At 40.9% G+C, this 23679-nt stretch overlaps 4 protein-coding genes and 1 non-coding gene across 8 annotated transcripts; 4 read left to right on the top strand and 1 right to left on the bottom strand.

The window, feature by feature from the left end:
* The first annotated feature begins 83 nt into the window (after window positions 1-83).
* trnaf-gaa lies at window positions 84-156 on the top strand. Its single transcript has one exon. It is a non-coding gene; the product is annotated as a tRNA-Phe (tRNA).
* Window positions 157-1808: 1652 nt separating this feature from the next.
* On the top strand, window positions 1809-6256 carry zgc:153018 (uncharacterized protein LOC767701 homolog). Its single transcript, XM_034544286.1, has 4 exons — window positions 1809-2285; window positions 3232-3369; window positions 3527-3605; window positions 4203-6256. Exons 1-4 carry the CDS (start codon window positions 1963-1965, stop codon window positions 4398-4400), a joined length of 738 nt encoding a protein of 245 aa, XP_034400177.1. The 5' UTR covers window positions 1809-1962; the 3' UTR covers window positions 4401-6256.
* A 1469-nt stretch (window positions 6257-7725) lies between these two features.
* On the top strand, window positions 7726-12824 carry si:ch211-107m4.1 (heterogeneous nuclear ribonucleoprotein U-like protein 2). The gene is made up of 11 exons (XM_034543229.1): window positions 7726-8358; window positions 8973-9049; window positions 9178-9420; window positions 9558-9670; window positions 9973-10239; window positions 10639-10761; window positions 10864-10965; window positions 11150-11318; window positions 11781-12002; window positions 12082-12134; window positions 12420-12824. Exons 1-11 carry the CDS (start codon window positions 7871-7873, stop codon window positions 12492-12494), a joined length of 1932 nt encoding a protein of 643 aa, XP_034399120.1. The 5' UTR covers window positions 7726-7870; the 3' UTR covers window positions 12495-12824.
* Window positions 12628-18470, bottom strand: nudt22 (nudix (nucleoside diphosphate linked moiety X)-type motif 22). 3 transcript variants are annotated; one of them, XM_034543232.1, is made up of 8 exons: window positions 17464-18470; window positions 17264-17320; window positions 16151-16283; window positions 14691-15372; window positions 14501-14620; window positions 13339-13436; window positions 13145-13238; window positions 12628-12996 (listed from the first exon to the last, which is right to left on the bottom strand). In XM_034543232.1, exons 3-8 carry the CDS (start codon window positions 16237-16239, stop codon window positions 12847-12849), a joined length of 1233 nt encoding a protein of 410 aa, XP_034399123.1. In that variant the 5' UTR covers window positions 16240-16283; window positions 17264-17320; window positions 17464-18470; the 3' UTR covers window positions 12628-12846. The 3 variants fall into 3 exon arrangements, with proteins under 3 accessions (XP_034399123.1, XP_034399122.1, XP_034399121.1); XM_034543231.1 differs by having other exon boundaries at window positions 18445-18465; XM_034543230.1 differs by having other exon boundaries at window positions 17264-18470.
* dnajc4 (DnaJ (Hsp40) homolog, subfamily C, member 4) lies at window positions 17887-22629 on the top strand. Of its 2 annotated transcripts, none has more exons than XM_034543234.1 (8): window positions 17887-17971; window positions 18467-18536; window positions 19008-19132; window positions 19277-19367; window positions 19767-19948; window positions 20665-20832; window positions 21284-21370; window positions 21491-22629. In XM_034543234.1, exons 3-8 carry the CDS (start codon window positions 19041-19043, stop codon window positions 21585-21587), a joined length of 717 nt encoding a protein of 238 aa, XP_034399125.1. In that variant the 5' UTR covers window positions 17887-17971; window positions 18467-18536; window positions 19008-19040; the 3' UTR covers window positions 21588-22629. The 2 variants fall into 2 exon arrangements, with proteins under 2 accessions (XP_034399125.1, XP_034399126.1); XM_034543235.1 differs by having other exon boundaries at window positions 17905-17971; window positions 18467-18548.
* Window positions 22630-23679: the final 1050 nt, after the last annotated feature.

The following is a 23679-nucleotide window of genomic DNA, read 5'->3' as shown; positions in this document are numbered from 1 at the left end:
TTTTAATCGCGAATAAATTCGAAATGACAGCTGTGATTGTTCTGTGTTGACAAAGTTCACGTGCGCGTTGCGGTTGTTCTATCGCCGAAATAGCTCAGTTGGGAGAGCGTTAGACTGAAGATCTAAAGGTCCCTGGTTCGATCCCGGGTTTCGGCATCAATCTTTATGTCGACATTCTTTGGAAACCAGCTGTATAGCTTTGTCAATCTTTTGCTAAATAAATTAAATATTGCTAACCATGTAGGCTACGTTTCAGAACATAAAGGTACCATTTGGTCCACCTACTAGATTATTATCACAATGTTATCTATTCAATAATGTACTAACTATCAATGCAATCCATTTCTCCTTAATTCTCAACTGATTTGGCTGTAGCTGAGGTATTTGTCTATCAGCGTTGTTTCTAGAATGGCAGCCTGCTCAATATAGCACATTCATGTGAGTGTCCCAAATGTATGTGTGTCCCAAAATGTATGTTCATTCAATTATTTGGTAATTCAATCAAGGGATTTTTGTGAGCACGGTTTTGCTTGGCCAGTTATAGTACTCTTACCAGTGTTCTCTTTGTAACCTTTAAATAAGACGTTTAAAACCCGGCACTAATTTGAATCATCCCTGTAGAATTAATGTTGTTGTAATTGGGATTTATTCACATGCAAACCCACATATTGTGTCCCCTTTAATTCACGCTCCTGCATTGTGGGTATGAAGATGATATGTTTCAATAATGACAGACGATATGTGCCAGTATATTATTCGGCTATATTTTCAAGTCAATAGTATTTGCAGTTTACAAATTAAACATGTTCTCTTCTGCATTGGCATAATGAAACCTGATGATGTCTTCACATAATGTAAAATATTTTTCAGGAAAATGTGTCACTGATCAACTTTGAATGAGGGGTAGGCTGGTCTTTTCCACAGAAAAGAATTTCACCCAGCTCCACCCACCCACATTCCTGTGTACCAAACAGTGGCACCCAGTCTGAATTAACTAGTGGTATAAATATCAGCCCTCGTCCTCTAAACCTGCCTCTCTAACATAACAGCTTATTTAACTGAAGGATATTTAACTCATATGATGTCCCAGCATTTTAGAATATCTGTGTCTGTTCTGAAACCAGATTGACTTTGGGCTTCAGGATCAGGAAAAGGTTGTAATGACTGTATATGTCGCAAAGAATAAAAAACTGAAATATGTATTCTGTTTTTTAAGTAAGGTTTCTACTGAACACAATAAGCACACAGTGACTTGATTAAAGTAATTAATCAGCCCCTTCATCAAAGAGGTCATCCAGCTGATAAAAAGAGGCCAGATTGTAAAAACAGACGTCAGATCGACGTCTCTACGTCACTGCTGAAATGTCTAGCACCAATGATCGTTTGTGTGAAAGATGTTTCCCTCTATTAAATAATAAAACGAGCTCTGAGTCTACAAAAAAGCAAGTTAGATCCGTATTTTAGATAGTGTTCATAGAAATAGTAGTGAAATACTTTTTTTTGGCTCAGTTTGTTTGTCTGTTGTTCAGACATCTGTAACACTTCTAGTGTTTCAGATCGTATAGTCTTGTATGTGTATTAAGCGAATCTAATTACATTTGATCTGAGTGATACTCTACATTAGTCCTACTACATTTACGTTGATTCAGCAATTAGTAGCTCATATTTCTTGATATGAGTTATAAACGGAAGTCGTTATGTTACAGGAATCATTATTTGGACTTTATTGTTGATGAATCGTGTTGTTGTCTTCTCTTTTTCCGGCGGAGTGAGACCTCTGCTGTATATCCTCCTCTGTGAGGGGCGATGAGAAGCCATGACTCGGTCCCCGCCCTAGTCTCCTTAAATACCCTCCACCACGGGGAACCGTTACATGGGAAACAAACGGGCATGTGCTGACATTACTATATATATTTGATCACCGTATGACTTTCACTTTTAAGTTGTTGTTCAACTTGTAACATGGAGCTGGACCGGCGGCTGTTGCTGGCCCACTGCGCGGCTCACGCCCTCTCCATCGCGGCGGGCCTGCTGGTGGTCGTCCCTATGGCTCTCAACGGCTCTGCGTTCAAAGGCCGCTGCGCGCTCTTCTCCACCGGCTACTGGAGGACAGAAGACCGGGAAGAGCTGACGGGACAGCCGGGAGACGTCTCTCACCTGGTGGTGCAGCAGTGGGGCCCGCCGGCCGCCTGCCAGTTCGCCACCTTCGTCGGTATTTTCACGGTGCTGTACGGTGCAGCGCAGGGCTGGAGGAGCCTCTTCTATCTGCACGGAAGGCACGATGAGTGAGTGGACACCGACAACTGATTACACTTCTGTTATACACTTGTAATGATCATAATTGCACTATTTCGATTTGATGGTACCTGCTACTGTTACGTTATTGAGCCAAATATGTCCCTTTAATTTTGTTTTAAGAAAAGATACATTGTTATAAGTTGAGCTACCCAGCAGTATACAAAGTAATTAACACCAGCTCCAACTTTAGCAGGTGCAGTAGTTACACATTACGCATCATTAAGTATAATCCAGTAACGCTCATTGGATAATGTATAATTTAATTTAATTTAAAGTTATTCTGAAATGGGCCATTCTGCATCTGAAAACATCTTTTAAGCTCTAAGCTCAGGATAAGTTGACCTTTTAGAGATACATGATACTCATACACAGCAGTATATAAAGTAGTTAAAGTAGCAACACATTAAACATCTGTAGTAAAATGCAACAAATCAATGCAGTGGTAACAACACATGATGAACTATACAGTATACATGTGTAAATGCATTATTATGTTTACACAGATGCCTATCGTCTTAAAATAGAGATGCAGGGAAGTAAACAAAGAAGTTGACAATACATGTTATATCCATCTCCTCATCCCAGTTAATTAGTGATTCATCTTTTTGTTATAAAGTCCACGTCAATATTTCTGTCTTTAAATGTATTGTTTGTTTCTGACCAACAGTCCAAAACCAAAACAAATTTATTTCGCCATCATGGTATATGTTATTAAAAAAAGCAGAAAACCATTGCATTTGAGTTGCAGGACCCGGAGAACATGTGGCCTTTTTACTGGCATAAATGATTATTCAGTTATCAAACCAAGTGTCAGTTAATTTGATTTTTCTAGTGGTTGTGTCTACCCACGTACCCTACATATAGCTTTTAATCTATGTTAATATTAATCGTACCATATGTCTGATTGCTGTCTGTATTTGTGTTTCTGCTCAGCACCCTGTTTTCTTCCTTCCTGACGGTGCTGCTGAGTGTTTGTGTGCTCTTCCTGTCTGGAGGGGCCAGTGTTATCTTGTCTCTTGGTCTCAACTCCTGGTGTGACACCGTGACTGATCACAACATACAGCCATACAGGTACATCGTCGGGTGGTGGAACATCCTATACGTTGACAAGAGTGCTTCCAAAACTAGAAGATTCTCCTGTCCTGAACATATTTACAAACCCCCCAAAAAATCCAAACAAAAACTGTAAAATTCTAATTGTCATCTGTTTTGGTTTGTTTGTTTTCAGCTGTGCAGAGTCCCAGTCTGTTCCGCTTTACCTGGATGTGAACACCTCCTCTTTCTACACAGAGCTCAGCCTGGCACAGGTACGAGTGCTCACAAATACACGCACACACACACACACACACACACACACATAAACACACACACACATATGTACAACAGTTAGCTAAAGTCCTACTATACAACACAGCCCTTCAACTAGACAATGTATTTTCAACAGAGATTTTCCTTTATTTGTAGTTCTAAAATGCTGAGATATGATACTGGGATATTCTGTGCTACTTGTGTATCGACTACCGCACTGCATTATAATAATTAGCTAACCGATCTTCTGCCTTCACTATGTCTGTCGATATGCAGCTAATACTACATATGGCAATTACATTTGCAATAAAGGTTGAAGACAGTAGTTGGCCTTTGAAGTTTTTCCTAGAAGCAATTGTAAAGTAGTACATAACAGTAAGGATGTTGATGTTTTTCCGACTCCTGCAAAGAACGATAACGTTTCTTCTCTTAATTCCTTTTACATAATTCATTTTACAAAGTGCTGATTAGCTCTTTAGTTTTTCAAAACCAGGAAAAAAAACTGGAGCCCACACACCCAGACGCACATCAATATTCATAGCTTTGATGTTATTTATAAGTTATATAAGTGTTATATAAGCCCGTTTGTTCCTCAGGCGTCCTTGTGGAGTGTGACGGCTCTGTGGCTGGCTCAGTCCATCCTGGCCGTCCTGCGCCTCTACCACTCTCACAGCCAGCACATCAGCGGGCCGTGTCGTCCCCGAGAGAAGGAGCTGCTGCTGGGCCACAGTCTATCTGACAGCGGCTCCCCCACACCTCCACATCCTCCAGCAACACCCACCATCTATGTCTAGCGGAGAGAGCGTGAGGTGGTGATTAACAACGTTACAGTGAACTCTGCTGTTTAAATTCAGTTTTAGATGATAATGTCCACGCTGTATACAGTCCTCACTACTGCATGTAGAATATGGGCAGAGCCGAATGTTTCTATTTTGATATAATTCATAATTCATCATCTTATATAATAAGAGCCTGACCGATAATTGATATGAGTGTATATGTCAGCTGATATGTGACAAGAAATATCAGTATAGAAATGCCAAAGAACTGCTTTAAGTCATTAATAAGCAGTGTCTCCGTTATATAGTTTGTCCTCCAGAGAGCACTGACAAGTTTATTGTTACTATCCATAAAGCAGGCAGGCTATAGTATGTAATGACATGAGGTCGTCTGAGCTGGGCCAAAATAACTTTACATTATATTGTCATCACAGTTGGCACTGTCTCTGAAGCACCACAACTTAGAGTTACAGTTAAGGCCTCTTGTATTTATTACATTTGCGTAACAGAACTAAGCATTCGGTTTTCTAAATGATCGTAACCGAGTTCCCAAAGTATTCAGTTTGCTTTAAGATAAAAAAGATTTTAACCTGTTTCCTTGTCGAGATAGCCAGAAAGTAACAACAGGTAAAGCACTTGTTGATGAACCACTCCAAATACTTAACAGAACAAAAGAAGCTAAGTAAGGCTTTTATTTTGGAATAATGTGTGAATTACATGAATGCAGCATTACATATCTACTCGCTTGTTTTGTGCGACATAAGACAAATGTCAATGCAGTACAGCATAAAATGTAAACAAGGACATCTGTCCTTTCCAGCTACATTATCTTTGTTTGGATTAACTCTAAAAACATATTTATTATCACGCTGCAGAATGAATATGATTTCATCTATATGGTTAAAGGGACTACATTATTCTGGAAATGCCCTATGAACAGCACTAAGTGTTGTTAAACAAGCTTCTTTTTTTTTCAAAGCTGTGGGAATTTTGTTTATTTTGAGCTCCAACGTAATGGTGATACATGAGCGCCACTAACTGGGACTAACCTCAACTCGGTCAAAAGGGATTTTACACAATAAAAAAGACACAGATGTAATCTAGTCATCTAGTAACAACAACTGTGTTATTTAGAAGCTTATAATCATTCTTGTCATTTGAGGGTGACTTTGTGAATTAATGCTTTACAGTTTATTCCCGTCCCTCAATGACTTCACAAGGAACCACACAGTGTTTTTCTTTCGGTCCGTTTGGAATATATTTAACATGCATGGTTGTTCACATGTCTGCTGGAGGATGACATTTTGCACAGCTGTGTCCTCATCAGGGAGAATTCACTTTGTTGACTGTTCTGAGTGACAAAATTCAAATGTAGCACTGAGGCGCTTTTATTGTGAAGCATGTGGTGAGAGAGTGACTGAGCCACCAAGTACCAGGCTCACTGTGTGAGCACGACACGAATGCACTGTTGAGTAACGGAGAAATCACTGCTGACCGTCTCTCTCTTTTTCTCATGATGCTGTTTGTCTTGAAGCAGCCGCTCTCGGGCGTTAATGAAGCGGCCAAATCGCCTCAAATGATACTTGTAGAGTTTTCAGAGGTCAAACACCTCAAAGATCTGTTGTAGTTTTCATACTGAGGGAGATTTGTGCGGAGCCCACAAGGGTGAAGTGATGAGGAAGGAAGTCACTGACCTTTTTGAGTTTTTAAAACAAATGATTGAACGTTAAACTTCCCTCCTATCATCATGGAGCCAAGTGGTTGTAATGACACACAGACAGCGGAGCAAGAAATCTGAAGTGAAGAGAGACGGGACAGTCATGTTGTTTGAAATGAATTGTAATATATTAAATGTTTTTTATTGCAAATGACAGGTCTCTTATACCTATTTGTGCTCATTCATGTTTCTTTGCATTTGTCTTGTTTGTCGAAAATAAAAAGCTTCCCATCATGAAATAATGTCCCAACTGGCGTACTAAAATAAGAACATCCATATACAACAATACTGACTCATATGTTTGCCTTGTTTTTTAAGTGGATAATTTCACCCCACTAAAAGCCGGCTGTGACTCACTTTATATCTCTTGCCTTTTAAAAAGGAACATGACTAGAAAAAACCTGCCTACAAATATACAAAAAGTAAACAGCAGATCAGGTCAACAAGATTGATATGTAAGTTTATACACTTTTAGAGAAATATTATTAATACCTCTACCTCCTCACATACACACAAAAGTCTAAATAAAATTAGTTTCTTCACATTTTATTCTCAGATACACAAGGGCCCATTTATCTACAGATAGAGAACTTTAACTTCCGAAAATACTTTTGGACTTTTACTCAAGTAGAAATTTGAAAGAATGACATTTACTTGTAATAGAGTATTTACTGTACATTGCTGTGTTGTTGTATTGGCACGCAAATTCTTATCACACCACTTTTACTGACTGACAAAAACTATTGCTTTATAACAGGATCAGTCTTCATCCATTCACAGCACATTAAGTAGCCTTTACATTTAACCTGAACAGCAGTGGTGGAAACTAAGTACAAATTATGTCCTTAAGTACCTGAGGTAATTGTACTTTATGTGAGTATCTCCATTTTATACAATTCATCAGTTCCACTCAAATTTTCAGATTTGTTTTTCATCCCCTCTGTGTCCAGTGAAAAACATGTATCTCCAAATTTGGTGGTTTTGAATTTTTCTGATGAACTGAAGGATAAGGTGTTTCTTTATTGGTTGAACAAATTATCATACTACTTATTATAGTTAAGCTATTTAAAAAGACTCGTGAATCAGCTGGAAAATGCAACATCACAAAGCTAAAAACAGATTTTCTGAGCATGAGAAGTTGACTTTTTAGAGATAAGTGGCTCTTACGGTATTGTGACAATACAAACATGATGAATACGATGCCAACAACAGTATATAATAATATAATCTACAGCAGTAAAATGCAACATACACATTGATGCATCTGTATTATTAATAAAAAAAACTCATAATAGTAAAACAGTGAACTACTTTTACTTTTGATAGTACATTTGCCTGATAATACTTAAATTCGGTTTTTGGATGCAGAACTTTTACTTTTTGTTTAATTGAAGTAAAGGATCTGAGTATTTCCACCACTGCTGAACAATACATGTTGTTATTGTGTTCACTGTTGTAAGTTACTGAATTGGAGTGCATAACGGATGGATAAATGTGGATCATCCATGTTTTACCACCAGATGTAGTACCTTTTCTTAACCGTTGGGTGGCATCAAAACCTCCAGCGAGTGTCTAGTCTGCCAAAAACTAGAAGGAAGAAGAAATGAAGAGCCAATCGCAAACCGGGGCACCATATTGAACCAGTGAAGCGATGTTTTGTTACACACCGCACCGCTTTTGTTTCAATTTACTTTGACAGTTTACTTTAAGTCCGTTTTTTCCACAACTGGAACAAAAAGACAGCTGAATTGGTCCTCTCTCGGTCACGATGAAGCTAACGGACATTAAAAAGTTAAAAGTGGTCGAGCTGCGGTCCAGACTTGAAGAACTCGGGTTGGACAACAAGGGGCTGAAGGCTGAGCTGCTGGGGCGGCTGTGGTCCGCGTTGGAGGCGACACACGGCGACGAAGAGGTGCAACGACACGCGGACCGCTCACTGACACCTACAGCACCGGAGGAGTCAATGGACGACCGGTCCTCCTCGCCCCCGAGAGGAGCTGGTGTTACGGAGCGATGCAAACCCGACTGCACAGACAGCGCCACGCAGACGGAGACTGGCGGCAGTCTGCAGTCACAGCAGCTCGACCCGGAGAGCGTTTCAGAGGCGGCGCCGGAGGACCGAGCGGGGGGGAGAGATGCTGAAATGCAGCAGGGAGGTGCGGGCGATCCCGGGGAGGATAGGGGGGCTCGGGCATCACAGGAGATGGGCAGAGGAAGAGCTTTCTACGAGTTCAAAGAGGAGACTCGATACAAAAGGTACCACGAGAGAGATTTGAGTTTGTAGAGATGTAAAGAAGCATTTAAACGTTTCAGGATCAGCCAAAAATATACACTTAAAGTAAAACATTGGGATTGTACTACAGATGCTCACTGCATGTATACGGCAAGAATATTGGGAACATGTTGAAATACCCAATTGTAAAACAGTGAATTGTGTTTGACCAATGTCCCCTTACAGTTAAGGCTCCCACTCCAGAATCCTCATATATTTCACCACTACCGTGGGTGGGTATGTGTATAGATGTGAGGATGAAGCTATATGTGTGAATATACATGAGCTTCTCACCAAAGTCACGGCAAACTGCTAAATGGGGCAATTGTTTGGCCTTTTAAAAAGCATATTAATTTAAATGGCACCTTCATACAACAATTATATATATATATATATATATATATATATATATATATATATATATATATATATATATATATATATATATATCAGTTGCACCAATGCATGTCTGAATATGCAGATGAGAGCGCAACTATAGAAACTATCCTAAACTTGGTCTTTAAATATCTCTTGAAGGACTTTTTATGTAAAGGGTGTTCTAATGCAGCACATGAGTCTCTTTCTCGTCTCAAACCAGAACCAAATCAACACAACCTCCAGGGGACAGAGAGGAGCCGGAGAAGGAAGATGTAGATAAAGTCAGACTAGATTCACGTAAGTCTTTGGACAACACACACCACCTTCCTGGTGGAGGAACATGAAACAAACTTCATTTTATTTACGGTAATTGAATTAAACTATGATAAGCATGTTGAATCCCTGACAATCTGTTGTCTGCACAGATGACAGTCACCTGCACTTTGAGGTGGGTCCTGATGGCGCATGTGGCAAGCCGCGGTTCTGGGCCCGATTCCCCTCGCTGTGGTCAGGATGCAGGCTCACCCACGGGGTGCTGCAGGGCAAGGTGGGCTTTGAAGTGAGGCTGGAGAGGAAGTTGGTAACTACACAGATGGAGGAACAAGAAGACACAGATCCTTGTGGCCTGAGAGTGGGCTGGTCTCTGGCCAACACCTCTCTACTGCTGGGTAAGAAATAGGTTCATCATTCAGTTTATTTTATTTTAAGAATTGATTTGAACAGAGGCACTTTTGTAGATATGTTTATTGTTGTTGATGTCCCTTTTCTTCTTTCCCCCTGTGGCTATCTAACTGTCTCATACCAGGTGAAGATGACCTTTCTTTTGCTTATGATGGGCACTGCAAGAAAGTGTCAGGTGGGAAGGAGGAAGCGTTTGGAGAACTCCTCTCAGAGGGAGATATCATTGGTTGTTATGCTGTAAGTGACACTTTTCTAATCAGCTCTTCTTTTATTTGGAATCTTTGAAAGTATGTCTGTCTCTCTTTTAACTTGTCATACCAAGGTGTGTGTGTGTGTGTGTGTGTGTGTGTGTGTGTGTGTGTGTGTGTGTGTGTGTGTGTGTGTGTGTGTGTGTGTGTGTGTGTGTGTGTGTGTGTGTGTGTGTGTGTGTGTGTGTGTGTGTGTGTGTGTGTGTGTGTGTGTGTGTGTGTGTGTGTGTGTGTGTGTGTGTGTGTGTGTGTGTGTGTGTGTGTGTGTGTGTGTGTGTGTGTGTGTGTTAGTCATTCTCCACAGACGGGGCTGTTGAACTCTCTTTCCATAAGAACGGTCGTGTCATGGGTGAGGCCTTTTCCCTGGAGGCCTCTGAGCTGCTGTGTCGCCCTCTGTTTCCTCACGTCCTCTGTAAGAGCTGTTCAGTCCGAGTTCTCCTGGACCCCACAGCTCCTCCCTGGTACCCTGGTCCTCCCGGGTTCACACCGCTGGCAGCTCTCTCTGCTCGGCAGAGGGTGCGCACCACATTGCCTCCTACCTCCAGAGCACAGTGTAAAGTGAGAGACAAGAACTATCCATCCACAGTATTTGAATGTGTATGACGGAAAAGCTGAATGCAGTTCACATTATCACAAGGTGCACATCTCTAGTATGCACAGTATTTAAAGGGGTGCTTTTGCATTATTCTTTGTGGAGAAACTCAGTTTTACAGATCTGTAGACTAAATCACCTAATCAATTTGGCACTAAAAATTGTGTTAGTCGACTGAGACTTTTCTTTTAGTCAAGGATGGCCCTGCATCCCTGTGGTGGAAAGGTTTGTTGTTTATAGATCAACAGACAGATATTGCCATCTCTTGAGCCATGCTGCTAGTATGGCGAGAAAGAACATCTGGTCAGAAAGTAAATAAAAGTATTCAGTACAAGTTGTTTTAATCTTTCTCCCCCTCTCTCCAGGTGTTGTTGATGGTTGGTCTTCCTGGGTCTGGGAAGAGTCACTGGGCCAGAACTCACATGAACCAGCACCCTGAGGAGCAGTACAAGCTGCTGGGCACTGAGGAGCTGCTCGCATGTATGATTGTCAGTCAAAACTCCAGTCTTCACTCTCCTGCTTATATTTATATTCAAAGATGATGTTCAACTTCTGACCAACTGATCCAAAAATGTTTGACGTGTGTGTAGAGTGATGGACAGAAGATCCACAGGCTGCAGCAGGCCTCTCAGTGTCTCACTGATTTGATCAAGGTGGCTGCTCAGACGCCTGGCAACTACATCCTCGACCAGGTAACTCTTCATTTCTAAACTCTGAAATCACCTCTTAAGTGACTGTATATTAACTTATTTGAGTCCTAACCATGTGGAATTAATTATTAATTAACAAACTGAAACATGCTTGGGTATAACAGCGCTTGCATTACACCTCCTCAGCTCTCTGAACATATTCTCTTTTTCAAATCTCTCTTTCTAGTGCAACATCCTCTTCTCTGCACGGCGTTACAAGCTGCAGCTGTTCACAGGCTTCAGGCGCCAGGTGGTGGTGGTATTTCCCTCACCGGACGAGTGGAAAAGACGACTGTCTCGGCACCAGATGAGCAACGGGGAGCAGATCCCTGAGACCGCCCTGCTCAAACTCCAAGGTGTGACTCGCACACATTCTATAGGATGTATAACATCTAAGTTATTTACAAGAAGATACCTCATTGCTAATTTAAGAACACAGAAGGTGTGGGTTAAACTGGTTCTGGCAGGTGATCTGAATGGTGCATCATTTAATCCACTCCCAAAGGAAGAGAAACAAGAGGAAAGGGCCATGTAATTTAGTGCGTCAACAGAGGTGTATTAGCCTGATCGTTTTGTTTTCATTTTATTAATACTCCTATTTGAATTGCTGTAAAACGTAAGCGAGGTGGGCAGCCAGTTAGAGGTCTTGAATTAGGCTTGAAGTGTTTGAAACTACACTCCAGACTGGAGTCTCTAGAAATACTGATAATCAGGTGAACCAGGGTCAGCGCAGTCATATGAATGGGTCCAATGCAGACTGAACGTCACATGCATGTGTTTCCTTGTTCTATGACTTAAACTGCCCCTCTCGTCTCAAGTGAGCTGCAGTCTTCCAGAGCAGCACAGCAACCTGCTGGAGGAGCTTCAGTACGTAGAGCTGCCTCAGGAGCAGGCACGGACACTCCTGCAGGAGTACAGGGATGAGGCTCGCCGACTGCTGCCCCCCATCCCCGAACAGAAGAAGAAAACCCGACATTACATGAAAAGACCCCACCATCACGGCCCTCCACCCTCACACAGGAGCCGGACTGGACTTCATGGTCAGTGAGAAATGAGGGGCAACATGTTGGGAGACTTGATATTTTAAGATGTTAGTTGATTTCTTTGTGGTCTTTGTAGGGGGGAACGACACAAGACTCAACATGCAGCCATGGAGGCAGCAGCCAAGATATGTGAGTGTTGTATAATTGGAATAAAAAGCTCACTGTGACATAATTTGGGGCTGTTGCTTTGTCGTTTGCTGAGCACTTGAACCTCATCGTCTCTTGAACCTCATCGTCTCTTGAACCTCATTGTCTTGTAGACATCACGTTTGGGTTTCCTGTTTTTCAGCTGAATCTGAGCAGTCGGATCCAAGTTAGCATTTAGCTGCTGAAAGATTCTAATTAACTACAAACCACCTTCAGTTTTCTTTTTTAACCAAATCTTATTGTCTTTTCATGTGATTTCCATTTCAGTGGAGTGTGTCTCATCGGGATCCGGGCTGCGACTACAGAGACGTTGGATACGGCAGATATGAAGGTTACTGGTGAAGAAACAGATGCCGCTGCACATCTGTTCTGATAATCGTTCTACTGATGTCATTTGCTAAACTACATCAGCAAGAAATATTATTAAAAGAATACAGCATGTTGCTTTGACCGATCAAAGATAATCAGTGTTGTATCACTTTAAAGGATTTTTATTAAAAATAGTTTATTAATTCAATCATGTTTTTACTGTGCAATTTACAAATCATGAAAATACACAGTATTTTGTGAACACCAGTTGAGAGTTTTCAAAGTCAGAGTAAGAAATTCCTCAAGTCTTCATGTTTCAAGAAATTTCTCCCTGGGGATGAATAAAGTAATATCTAATCTAAATCTGATGTTTGTGTACGTTTCATCATCTCGAGGTATTTTCTGATGGGTCGTGTCGTGTTTTCTGGCCTCGCTCGCTGTCCGGCTTTACTGTCTGATAAAGCAGCACGGCTCCTTTAGCTGAGGGACACAGCTCCGACCATAGAGGGCTGCTTCTGTCCAGCTGCAACACCTCCTACAAAATGAAGGGACAACGAAATGCATTGTGTATCTACATCCTTTTACATACCGTACTCTGCTTCTAATGCAACTGCCAAAACAAGAAAGCTCCTTTCTGAGTTGCTCTTCAGACATTCAAACATCTGTAACTTGGGCTTACTCACCGTCCTGCTGAGAAAAATAATGTCTGTGGACTCGCTGGCCTCTGCTCCTCCTTTCCAGTACAATGTTCTGACTTCATCAGATGTCAACGAGCAGCTGAGGACATACCAAAAACGCAGACTCTACATTATATCTTCATAAAGGTTTTCCAAGTCAAACTTCCATCATATAAAGTCAAAAGTGAGGGAATGAGAACCTGATGTAAAACTCAGCACTCGGTCTGCCAGCGCTGGTGTGATTCAGAGCGACTCCCATCAGGACCGGCTCTCCGAGGGAGCTCAGAGGAATATTCACCTGCAGACGGGATGAAGGAAGTTTCTAAAGCGAATATGGTGGATGTTCTCCGTCACTGCTAAGTTGTGCTAAAATGATGGCTGGGCTCTTCAATATATTGTGAATATTGTTTAATTTAAAAAAAAATGTTAAAACAGGTTTGTTCAACAATCAGTAAGGTAAAATATAAACTTTCACCAGAGTTTATATTCTTTGAAAAACAGTAATCTCTTCTTGTTTTATTGATCTTTTAACAAGAGGGATTTGAGTTTGTCTTTTACCTGTGGATTTCTTAGTTTATCACTGAAGGACAGAAGCAGATCAACACAGTAAGGAACAACAATTTGTATGATTAATGAATAGTGTAATTCGTTGTTTAACAAAGAAAATCTAAATATTTGCTTGTTGTAGCTCCCCAAATATAAGGATCTATGCTTTTCTTTGGCTTATGTTTGTAATAAACTGAACATAATATTTTGGATGGTTGGTGAAGTGATTTGAAGATATCTAGGAACCATCCATCCATTTTCAATACCGCTTATCCTCATTAGGGTCGCGGGGGCGCTGGAGCCTATCCCAGCTGACATAGGGCGAAGGCAGGGGACACCCTGGACAGGCCGCCAGTCCATCGAGGAACCGGCCACCCTTTTTCTGCAGTAGATATCTAGGAACCTTTTTCACTAATTTGACATCTAATAGACTAAATGATTAATCAGTTAATACAAAATAAATTAACAATATGAGGACATTACAACGTGGAAATGCAGCTGCCTTTTCATTCTATTAAAAGGAACAGTGTGTAGTATTTAGGGGCATCTATTGGCACAAATGGAATATATTATTATTACGTATGTTTTATTGTGTATAATCACCTGAAAATTAGAAAAGGTCTTTTGTTACCTTAGAATGGGCCGTTTGAATCTACATACAGAGCGGGTCCTCTTCACGGAGCCGGCCACCCTTTTTCTGCAGTAGTTCCCAACGGACAAACCAAACACTGGCTCACTGCTCGATGCCGCCAGATCCTACACACTGCACCTTTAATCATGAAACTGTAACTAAACATGAGCTTGACATGAACTAACCTCGTCTCTGATCTCCGCGCACACAGACGAGAACAGCTCGGAGACGACAGGCCTCTCCTGCATCATGTCCACACTGATCTGCTCCTCACACACAAGCTGGCCCAGACGCTCGCACACCACCTGAAGGGAGGCAGCGACGGTATCAATAACACATATTTGAATGACACTTCATTCACTTTAATAACTTCACCTTTGGCTCTGGGTGACCTCCGGGGATGTCCAGGAGCCCCCCTGCCTCTGCCACCCTCTGGCTCCTCCTGATCAACACCACCTGACCGTCGTCCGTACACAGGACGCCACCCACACCCAGAGGTTGAGCCAGCAGCGCCAGAGGATCCCCGAACTGCACCTCTCCATGCTGACGAAGCTCGGCCACTCGACACGACCAGTTTGTTCCCAGGTAATCTTTGTAGCAGGTAAGGCCTAGTCTCAGAGTGAGGAGTGACGCGGTCTGCTCATCATCTGTGTTTTTGGAAGGACGTTCGCCTGTGACGCTCTTAGATTCACTGTGAATGGAGGTCGCTTGTGAGAATGCGCTATCTTCATTTTTTCTATGGTTCACGGGTCTGTTTCTTTTGTCCAAACTGCTCTGAACAGCATCATGCAGAGAATCTTTGATGGACACATTCTCCTCCATCCTTTGTCTGCTGTGTTTTAATACCCCCTCCTGTTGCTCTGCACAGTCTAAGAGGGGAATGTGGCCCCGATGAGTGCAGGGTGAGAGTTTAGGAGAAACAGAGGATGATGAGGCCAAGCAGAAAGAGTGCAGTCTGAATTTGGACCCGTTGAAAAGCCACGGCTCCTTGGACACCCGCTCTGTCCACACCTCCTCTATTTCATGCTCCAGGGACGGGTCTGTCTGCCTGTTAAATCTGGGAAGACGAAGAGGAAGCGAGTTTCAGGTTAGTAACATTTTGTCCAATGTCAAACTGATGTAAGGACGAGGCTGGGGTTATTCTATATTTCTTATCAACAACAAAACTTTCCTAGCATTAGGCCTGTCACATTATATGTATGTCATCGTCCACAGCTCCGGTATGGGAAGATTTTTGGTTTAAACCAAATGAGAGAGTGTTGTTGTTGTTTTTACTTTATCTAACTTATAGCTAATATGTTGTTATCTTTTACTAACCATTGAGGAACTGATTGGCAGGATATTGCCTGTTAAGGAATGAATGACTCTTTATACCCCTGTGCCCATTGTTTAATATTTAAGTTACTTTTGTGAACAGAGCTCAAGAGTCCATTTCATTAATTGTATTTGTTGTGTATATGTATTTAGAGTTTTTTACAATTTATTTCACATTCCAATGTCTGAATATTCTTCTGAATTAGAAGCTCTTTGAAAGGGCGTACTTGCAATATTATGTTATTATATCCGTGGCGTAAAATGGTCTTAAAAAGAGAATACTTTTGTTTATTGTTATTATTTTTGGGACAATATATTGTCTGACAAAGGTAGATATGATTCCAGGTCTACTATGTCTGTGGCCCACTGGGGCTGACAATGTTGTTCTGTAAAAATGAATCCCAAATCCCAATATCTATGTCACATGTTTAAGCCATTGTGTCTTTTAAGTAGGAAGGCCTTGTAATAATATAATGATGTGGTTTTAACACATTTAAGAGGCCTGGTTGACATTTCTATACCTTTCAGAGAGCTCCACTTGTACTTGAGACTGCAGCAGGCCCCTCCAGGCTGCACAGTGCAGCAGCACAGACACCTCAGAGTCCATCATCTCTCGCTGTGGATTGTCATTGAAGTCTCTGTACGTGTTTTCAACTGTTAACATTTCACACAGGAAAGAAACAAATACCTGTTAACAAGAGCTGTATCAGAAACTAATTAACTACACCCAGGTCAGGAGGTATCAACCATTGTCCGGCCTCTCCCTCCACTCCTCTTATACACAAACAGACACACCCAGCATTAGTCATTGGGTTGATTTATTTATAACAAGCCAGCCAGTAACAAACCGGTTTGTATATTTCGGAATGGCATTATTAAAAAAGACAATGAAATTAGTCTTGTTTCTTCTTTGTCATTTGTAATGGTGCACTTAATTATATGTAACAACGTGCACACATCATGTTGTAATGAGCTACATATTAACACAATAATTTCAGCAAGAGAAATAAACTATTGTTAAAACGGTGAGATTGTGCTCCCAAATACTTTCTATTTAGTTTGACTCCTGGCATGCTTAATGTTACTTTATTTCATTGCATTTAAGAGATATAGATTCAGTTAATCTCTATCTCTCTAACTTATTTCCTTTAAATACATTTAACAATTACAAAAAATTGTTGATGTATTATTGTTTATTTATCATTTGTGTATAATTTTAAAAACAGGCAGTGAGATCACCAGCAGAAAAGCAGCGGTGTGTGGTTTAGTGTTTATTTTACCTTTTAAATAAATTGTTTATACCTGCTTTTTAAAAATGTGTGTAATGGGAACTGTTCAAACTTTTCAAAATAGCTAAAATGCGACAAAATCCTATATATTTATTACAGGCTAGTGTACAATTTATCATGGATCACACGGATGTTACTTTTCTGATTCTTTTCGTTTGAGTTGTAAACTGTTGAATGATTGACTTCAGATACGAACTATACTTTCAGTTTCTCCAACAGCTGAACACAGATACAGAAAACTTAAGTACCAATCACACATTATTGTGTAACACGCAGCCTGTATTTTACTGTAACGTTACTATTATAATATCTTAAATATGGGCACACAAGTAGTTTGTATCTTACCTTGCTGTGTGGAATGTATGTAATGCAAAGATGAGCCAAGTGTTGTTCCTTCCTCTTCTTTAGACAGACGGCAAAATGTGTTCATTATCACCATCCAGTGATCAAGAGTCCAAACAACATATAGATTGGTTCATAATCAGAAATATAGGACTGACAGCTGTGTAGAATATACACAATTACGAGTATTTTTAAAAACGTACATGTGTTTTGTTGTGGTCAAGATATAGCGGTCCGATCAATAAATCATGTAATTCACCTCTGTAGGTGAATACGGTAACAACAGGGTTAAATCCTGGGAAACGCGTGCCTGGGGCGTATTTGTTGTTGTGTCAAGCTGCCGAGAACCATCAATAACTTCCGGTCATAACCAAAATAAGATTCCTGACAATGCCTTGGATGAACAGTCTATGGTTACAGGCAACCTATGGTTGAATATCCCAGTTAAAATGAAATACTGTATAGGAAATGCCATTCTGACAAATAAAGTGCAGTTATAGTTCATCCACGTAAATAACACTTACAAATATATAGATATGTGATATAGGCCGTGGCAAAAAATAAATAAATAGTGTAATAACCTGTAGTGGTGAAAATTAAGTTTTATTTTGAAAGGTATATATCCTGTTTCCGACTGTATTGTCGTTAGCTTGACGCGGCTGAGTTTATGTAACAGGCCCACAGGAAATCTAGTCCTACGTCGTCCTGCTGGTATGTCACTCTGCTTTGTTAAGTTCCGGCTTCATTGCACTGTGCAGTGTGTGTTCTTCATCTTTTAACCTCAACACCACTAAGTTACATCGTTATTATCGAGCTAACAATAGCACAGCTGACGGACAGCTAACCCGGGCTAGCTTTAGCTCTGTTGCTCAGGTACAGTTAGCGGAACAAAGTGTTCCTACCGGAAAACCCGCAGCGCCGTTTGCTCTTTATTTGTTTAGTTCATATAACGAGTCGCGTGCAGACTGCAGTAGTCTGTGGGTGCTGGTGTAATCTAAGTAACTAGAGCAGTAACGTTACTTTTAAATTCAAAGTATTGGTATAAAACTATCTTGGGTCAACGATCCAAAGTTGCACAATGTGACGCAGTGACAGATTGTGTTTTATGTTGCAGCAGATGATAAGAAAGGTCCCAGCTGCTAGTGTCGTTTGATTGACTTTAGTCCTCAAAGATATTTACTCACCTCGTCCCGTTGTTGTCTTTAGTCAGGTCACGTGTCAACAGATGAGGGGACAGTTGCTGACTTCATCATTTTCAATGGAAACACACTAAAAGGTAAAAAAAAAAGTAAGTTTGTCTTAATAACAACTTTAACCTCTCTTTATTTTTTACCTGAACTGATATCAAATTGTTCTCTAGCGTAAAACACTAATGCATTACTTTTCAATTACATTTGTAATAGATTACATCTTATGTGCGCATTTCATATATTGCTCTTAAGTAAAGGCCAGTTTGTCCATACAATCTATTTAACAGATGTTCATGGTTTTATCTCTTAACGCTGGTGAAATTAAAGTTTAGAAAATATGAAAATGATCAGCCATTTTTTTTAGGCATACTGCCGCCAGTGTCCTTTGACTAAATGTAAACTTTAGATGAATGAATACAAGACTCTGTCCAGAACAGAAGTGGATTTTGATATTCAAAGTGCAACATCTATATTTGTTATATGCTGTGAGGCCTAGGTCTGGAGTCTGCCCACTTAGAACGTAATAATTAGGAGAAACATTTAAAATATCTCCACAGGTCGTCTTTGTGGAACCTCTCACATTCTCCATCATGCAGTTGGAGGCTCAGCTGCGTCTTTGTCAGAGTTGTCTTTGGTGCTGCAAGAGCGGGCTGCGTCTGCTCTCCCAGAGCTATACACACAGGTAGACTGTGTGTGTGTATATGTTGTATATACATAAATATATATATATATATATGTTGAGTTGAGTCAGATTACTGAAACATCTCAGTGTTTTTCTCTGCTTCTTTTTTTTGTTTTGTTTTGAGTTTGCTTTCTCAACCTACAGAAAAGCTGTGAACTACTACGATCTCCTGGGAGTCAAATCTGACGCCTCCTCGGAGGACATAAAACATGCATTTTTTGACAAATCCAAGAAGGCGAGTTACTCCTTTCTTAACAAGAAAATCAATCGCCACATGAGGGCAGTCTTTCACAGCTTAGTTTCTCCTTTTAACTGTTCCCACCGTGGGCTTCCTGACAGTTTGTTTTCATGTTGTGGCTCCCAGTGTAAATAAGGATGTGCATGTGTATTTACTTTGTGGCTTTGGCGTAATTGAGGGGGGAGACAACTCAGCCGTGAGAGTAAAAAAAACATGGTTGCATGTATAACCATACATTTGAATGCATTTGTGTAATCGAGAAACATGTATGTGTGTTGATGCATGTTTAGGTATACTTGTCTCAATTAGCACATGTCTGCTCCAGAATACATCTTTTGGTTAATGTTTTGGTTTGGTTTAGATCTCATTACTGTAACTGATCCATTCATCATGCAGCTGCACCCCGACAGTGACCCATCCAACCCAGCACTGCACAGCCTGTTCGTGGAGCTGAACGAGGCCTACAGAGTGCTGAGCAAAGATCCGAGCAGGAAGGAGTATGACTTCAAAATGAGACATCCATACAGTGGTGGCCCCACCTTCAGATCTACATCCAGTAACACCACCTACAGAGCCAGGTGAAGAAATAATGCAATCTGTCAGTTTGTGCTTGCTTATTCATCTTACGTAACCTGACCTTCCTGCTCACTCTGTAACATGTAAGGGGAAAGAGATGATTGGCCGGTGGCCTTCTGTGTCAAGAAGACATGCAGTTTCATCTTCAACACTGTGGCCTTGTGGTATATTCTTTGTAACACTCTCATTGGACATGCTGCTTTTGTGAAGACTTAGCTGGAACCTCAAGTGCTGCAGCAAAGCGGAATGAAGAATGAATCTCTGTACCTTCCCAAAGAAGGAAAACTACCCATGCAGTTATTGACCAGACATTTACATTTATATTTCTAGATAATCTTTGATGGAGGTGCTACATAGTTTGAAGTTTTAGGTTATTTTCAACCTTGTGCACAAGTCTAGAAATTGTGCTTTCGACATTGTTTTTGCATGAAGCATAAACCAATCTTCAGCAGATTGTGTTTTTGGATTGTTGATTTTTGTTGTTGTTAAAATAATGTTGATATTTGGTGAACCACTTGAGATGTAACATCTCAAGTTGGAGAGTCCGAACTAGAAACGTTTTTTTTCCCATCACAATTTGGTGCAAATGTTCTCCTTAATAATCCTTCAGACTCCGTAGCGATTCAGTTAAGACTGTTTTTAACACTTGTACTGTCTGTCACACTTCCTGTTTTTGACGTCACCAATCCTGAATCTTCTTGAACGACTTCCCCATCAGTGCGGATACCCAGCAGAGCTTTCGTTACTGGGAGCAGTTTCGCCAGTCTCAAGCACAAGAGATGACAGCAGAGGAGTGGCAGAGGAGGAGGAGGAGAAACTCTCGCCTGGTGGGCTACTGCTTCATCACCATGGTGCTCAGCATCGGAGCCCACATAGTCTTCTTCAGGTACAACACCGATGCACAATGAAGACACTTTTAAAAGGAAACCACAAAGCATTACAAAATGTGGATGTTAGAAAGACAACAATATCCATACTATATAACCTTGTATCAAACGTCTCACTGCGGTCCATTCATCCTATTTCCTGACATACGTCACTGCGCTGAGTTTTCTTTGCAGCACGTTCACATCCAGATGAATGGGCTTGTTTGTGGACATGTCTCTGTGCCATGTGTGTTGGCACAACCTCACAGCATGTGACCTTGTGTTTGTTTTCACACTCTGACTCTGTGACACTTTTGTTTGTGGGGATTCGCTTCTTTGTGATCTGACGAGCTGTTATAACAGCTGTACAAACTCGTAAAGACAACTGAGCGTGCTGAGCGACTAGTTTTTAGGTTTAGCAAAGCTATTCTGCGAGCGATGTTCTAACTGAAGTGTTTCTCCGACTCTCAGGAAACTGGAAGAAGTTCACAATACCTTCATGGACGAGAAAGATCGAGCCATCGCAGAAATTTACAAAGAATCCAAAGAGCGGGCCAGGTGACTGCACACTTTTTTTTAAATAAATGTTTTGCCTCTACTTGATGGCACATTTTGGTGGTAGCAGCACATTTGTTTGGGTTTTGTGAGCGTATATGTGTCTTCTGTGCTTTTTCTCAGGGCCAACGGTTTTAAGAAACAGACAGAAATCCTGCGGCAGAAACATGCAGAGTTTCTGGAGAAATACAACATCCGCAACGACGGAGACGACAAGTAGGAGAGTCTCCATCTGTGCTCTGTGACGATGGAGTTCAAGCTGCCAGCAGGTGGAAGGCGGCAGACTGCACGTGGTGCTTGTTTTAGGATTTCAAAGTTTATTTATTTAAACAAAACATTTTGACGTGTTTGTCCTCAGTTGTGATGATGAGGACTTGGAAGACACACAGAACATGGGTGGTATGTGCGAGGGTTTCCTCTGGTCATTGGTTTCTTCATCATACTGGACCTGGTCTGTTGAACCTTTTACTTAATGGAGAATATTTGAAGTGATGTGATGGTCTAAAGGATCCAGCTACAGTGTGTCCTAAGGAGCCATAGTGAACACATGTTTAAACTGCTTCTAATGAACTCACAGGGACGGGACCTCTAAGGTGCTCAGCCTCATTGCTGCTTGCTGGGGTTCCCAGATGACAGATCTAGGTGATCTAGTCAAGACGAAACACAGCTGTAGTACCAATATGTTTCTTTCTGAACGAAACTTGTGTTATATTAAAAATCATATATTAGTTTGCTCAAAAGGACGTTTCCGTAATGTCCTCTTAGGTTTGATGAGGCTGTTCGAGGAGATGATTGAGGAGGGTGAAGTGTAACGCGTGCAAAGTCAAGCTTTTTGGCAATAACAGTTTGTCAAGCAAAAGTGGCTGAAACGTGTTTCAATGCCTGTTCACGGTTATGGATCTTGGGACATCGGCATCAAACTCTTTCATTGATCCCTCGGTTGACCCGGTGTGTTACTGTAGAAATGCAACACAATGCCTAATAATAAAAGGTCCTCTGGTTGTTAGAAATGGAGTCGAAGAAGAAGGAGATCAGTATTATGACTTAAAAAGAGTGGCGCTGAGTAATTTAAATATAGTCCAACTATTGTGTTAAGATTGACAATGAAAATGTTCACATGAAATGGATTGAAGTACACCGGTTATTTCAGCACTTCCCGCCTGTCCTCTCTGTTTTATGATATTAGACATGGTTGCCTTACCTATTTCTTTAAGGGATGTCAGAGGGAAATGATTAAAAGATCAACTTTTACTCATCAATCATTACTTCTCTTTGTTTTGTCTCATTCACATATGCTTTGGCTCTGGTTTTGTGATACAGAACAGACTGTTTCTGTTCTCATATCAATAAATGTTAGATTATCTTTGGAAAAGGGACAGTAAAAGTTAAGTAACCATTACAGCAATATCTTTTGACAGTGACAAAGATTTCCTCTGAAGAGTTAGCAAGAGCCTCAGACATACAGATAAAGACAGTCGCCTTTTAATGAGCAACCATACAGACGAGTCCATAACATAGTAGAAAGATCATATTTAGATAATCATTGATCTGCCCTACATCAGAATTCACAAGTTTATTTTCCATTATGCTCTTTTAAAGTGAATTTGAAAATCTCTTTTAGACCTTGAATCTCCCGTTTGGAACTGCGGATGTGATTAACTGGAAAACCGACTTTACCAATACAGTACACAGCATGTTTATTTGCATATTTACATTCACATGATTTTGGTTATGAAACGATTCATAAGAACATCCTGGGTGCACAACATTTGTTTGCTGCTGACATCATGGAAAAAGGCTTGGTTTCTAGTTGTTTAAAGAATACGTGCACAAGTGAACTTCTGAAACTACTGTACGGACTACCATGTGAATTGGGTTTTCAGAAGAGACATTGTCCTTTTCCTTTGTGTTCTTGTCACCAGCGGCCCTTGTCCTGAGACTTCAGCTGGAGATAACACATCCCTGCATAGCTTACAGACACCCTCACCCTCATGTGGCGTGTGAGTGCCTTGTCATAACCCAAACACACTATAAGGTCTGAGATTCTGGCATGTCTCTCTCTCTCTCACACACACACACACACACAGACACACACAGAGACAGGAAAACCAGCTATGAAAACAGCTTTAATTGTCTCTTATCTTCAGTTTAATGAGCTGCGGAGGTAGTGTGTCAGATCATGCTCTGAATATAACTGTCAGACATGCATGCCCTCTTATTTATCATTTAGAAAGTGGTAGATCGTGATATGGAGTGGAAAATAAATCATTAATAGAACAGTGACCCTCAGACTTTTACACCACACTGCTTTA

Source organism: Cyclopterus lumpus, chromosome 10, assembly GCF_009769545.1.
Source record: "Cyclopterus lumpus isolate fCycLum1 chromosome 10, fCycLum1.pri, whole genome shotgun sequence".
NCBI lineage: Eukaryota > Metazoa > Chordata > Actinopteri > Perciformes > Cyclopteridae > Cyclopterus > Cyclopterus lumpus.
The sequence above is the reverse complement of the archived record's forward strand: the minus strand, read 5'-3'. Positions and strand labels throughout refer to the sequence as shown.

Bases quoted from the DNA above. Each gene is read 5' to 3' on its own strand.
- nudt22 (XM_034543230.1), bottom strand. From the start codon at position 17,357: ATGGTGATAATGAACACATTTTGCCGTCTGTCTAAAGAAGAGGAAGGA. The intron at 14,621-14,690 runs GTGAAGTTATTA...GCCTCCCTTCAG, and splicing joins GAGGTCACCCAGAGCCAAAG to GTGGTGTGCGAGCGTCTGGG. The intron at 12,997-13,144 runs GTGAGTAAGCCC...TTCATTTTGTAG, and splicing joins TTATTTTTCTCAGCAGGACG to GAGGTGTTGCAGCTGGACAG.
- zgc:153018 (XM_034544286.1), top strand. From the start codon at position 1,963: ATGGAGCTGGACCGGCGGCTGTTGCTGGCCCACTGCGCGGCTCACGCC. The intron at 2,286-3,231 runs GTGAGTGGACAC...GTTTCTGCTCAG, and splicing joins CTGCACGGAAGGCACGATGA to CACCCTGTTTTCTTCCTTCC. The intron at 3,370-3,526 runs GTACATCGTCGG...GTTTGTTTTCAG, and splicing joins CACAACATACAGCCATACAG to CTGTGCAGAGTCCCAGTCTG.
- dnajc4 (XM_034543234.1), top strand. From the start codon at position 19,041: ATGCAGTTGGAGGCTCAGCTGCGTCTTTGTCAGAGTTGTCTTTGGTGC. The intron at 20,833-21,283 runs GTACAACACCGA...TCCGACTCTCAG, and splicing joins GCCCACATAGTCTTCTTCAG to GAAACTGGAAGAAGTTCACA. The intron at 21,371-21,490 runs GTGACTGCACAC...GCTTTTTCTCAG, and splicing joins GAATCCAAAGAGCGGGCCAG to GGCCAACGGTTTTAAGAAAC.
- si:ch211-107m4.1 (XM_034543229.1), top strand. From the start codon at position 7,871: ATGAAGCTAACGGACATTAAAAAGTTAAAAGTGGTCGAGCTGCGGTCC. The intron at 11,319-11,780 runs GTGTGACTCGCA...TCTCGTCTCAAG, and splicing joins CGCCCTGCTCAAACTCCAAG to TGAGCTGCAGTCTTCCAGAG. The intron at 12,135-12,419 runs GTGAGTGTTGTA...TTTCCATTTCAG, and splicing joins GGAGGCAGCAGCCAAGATAT to TGGAGTGTGTCTCATCGGGA.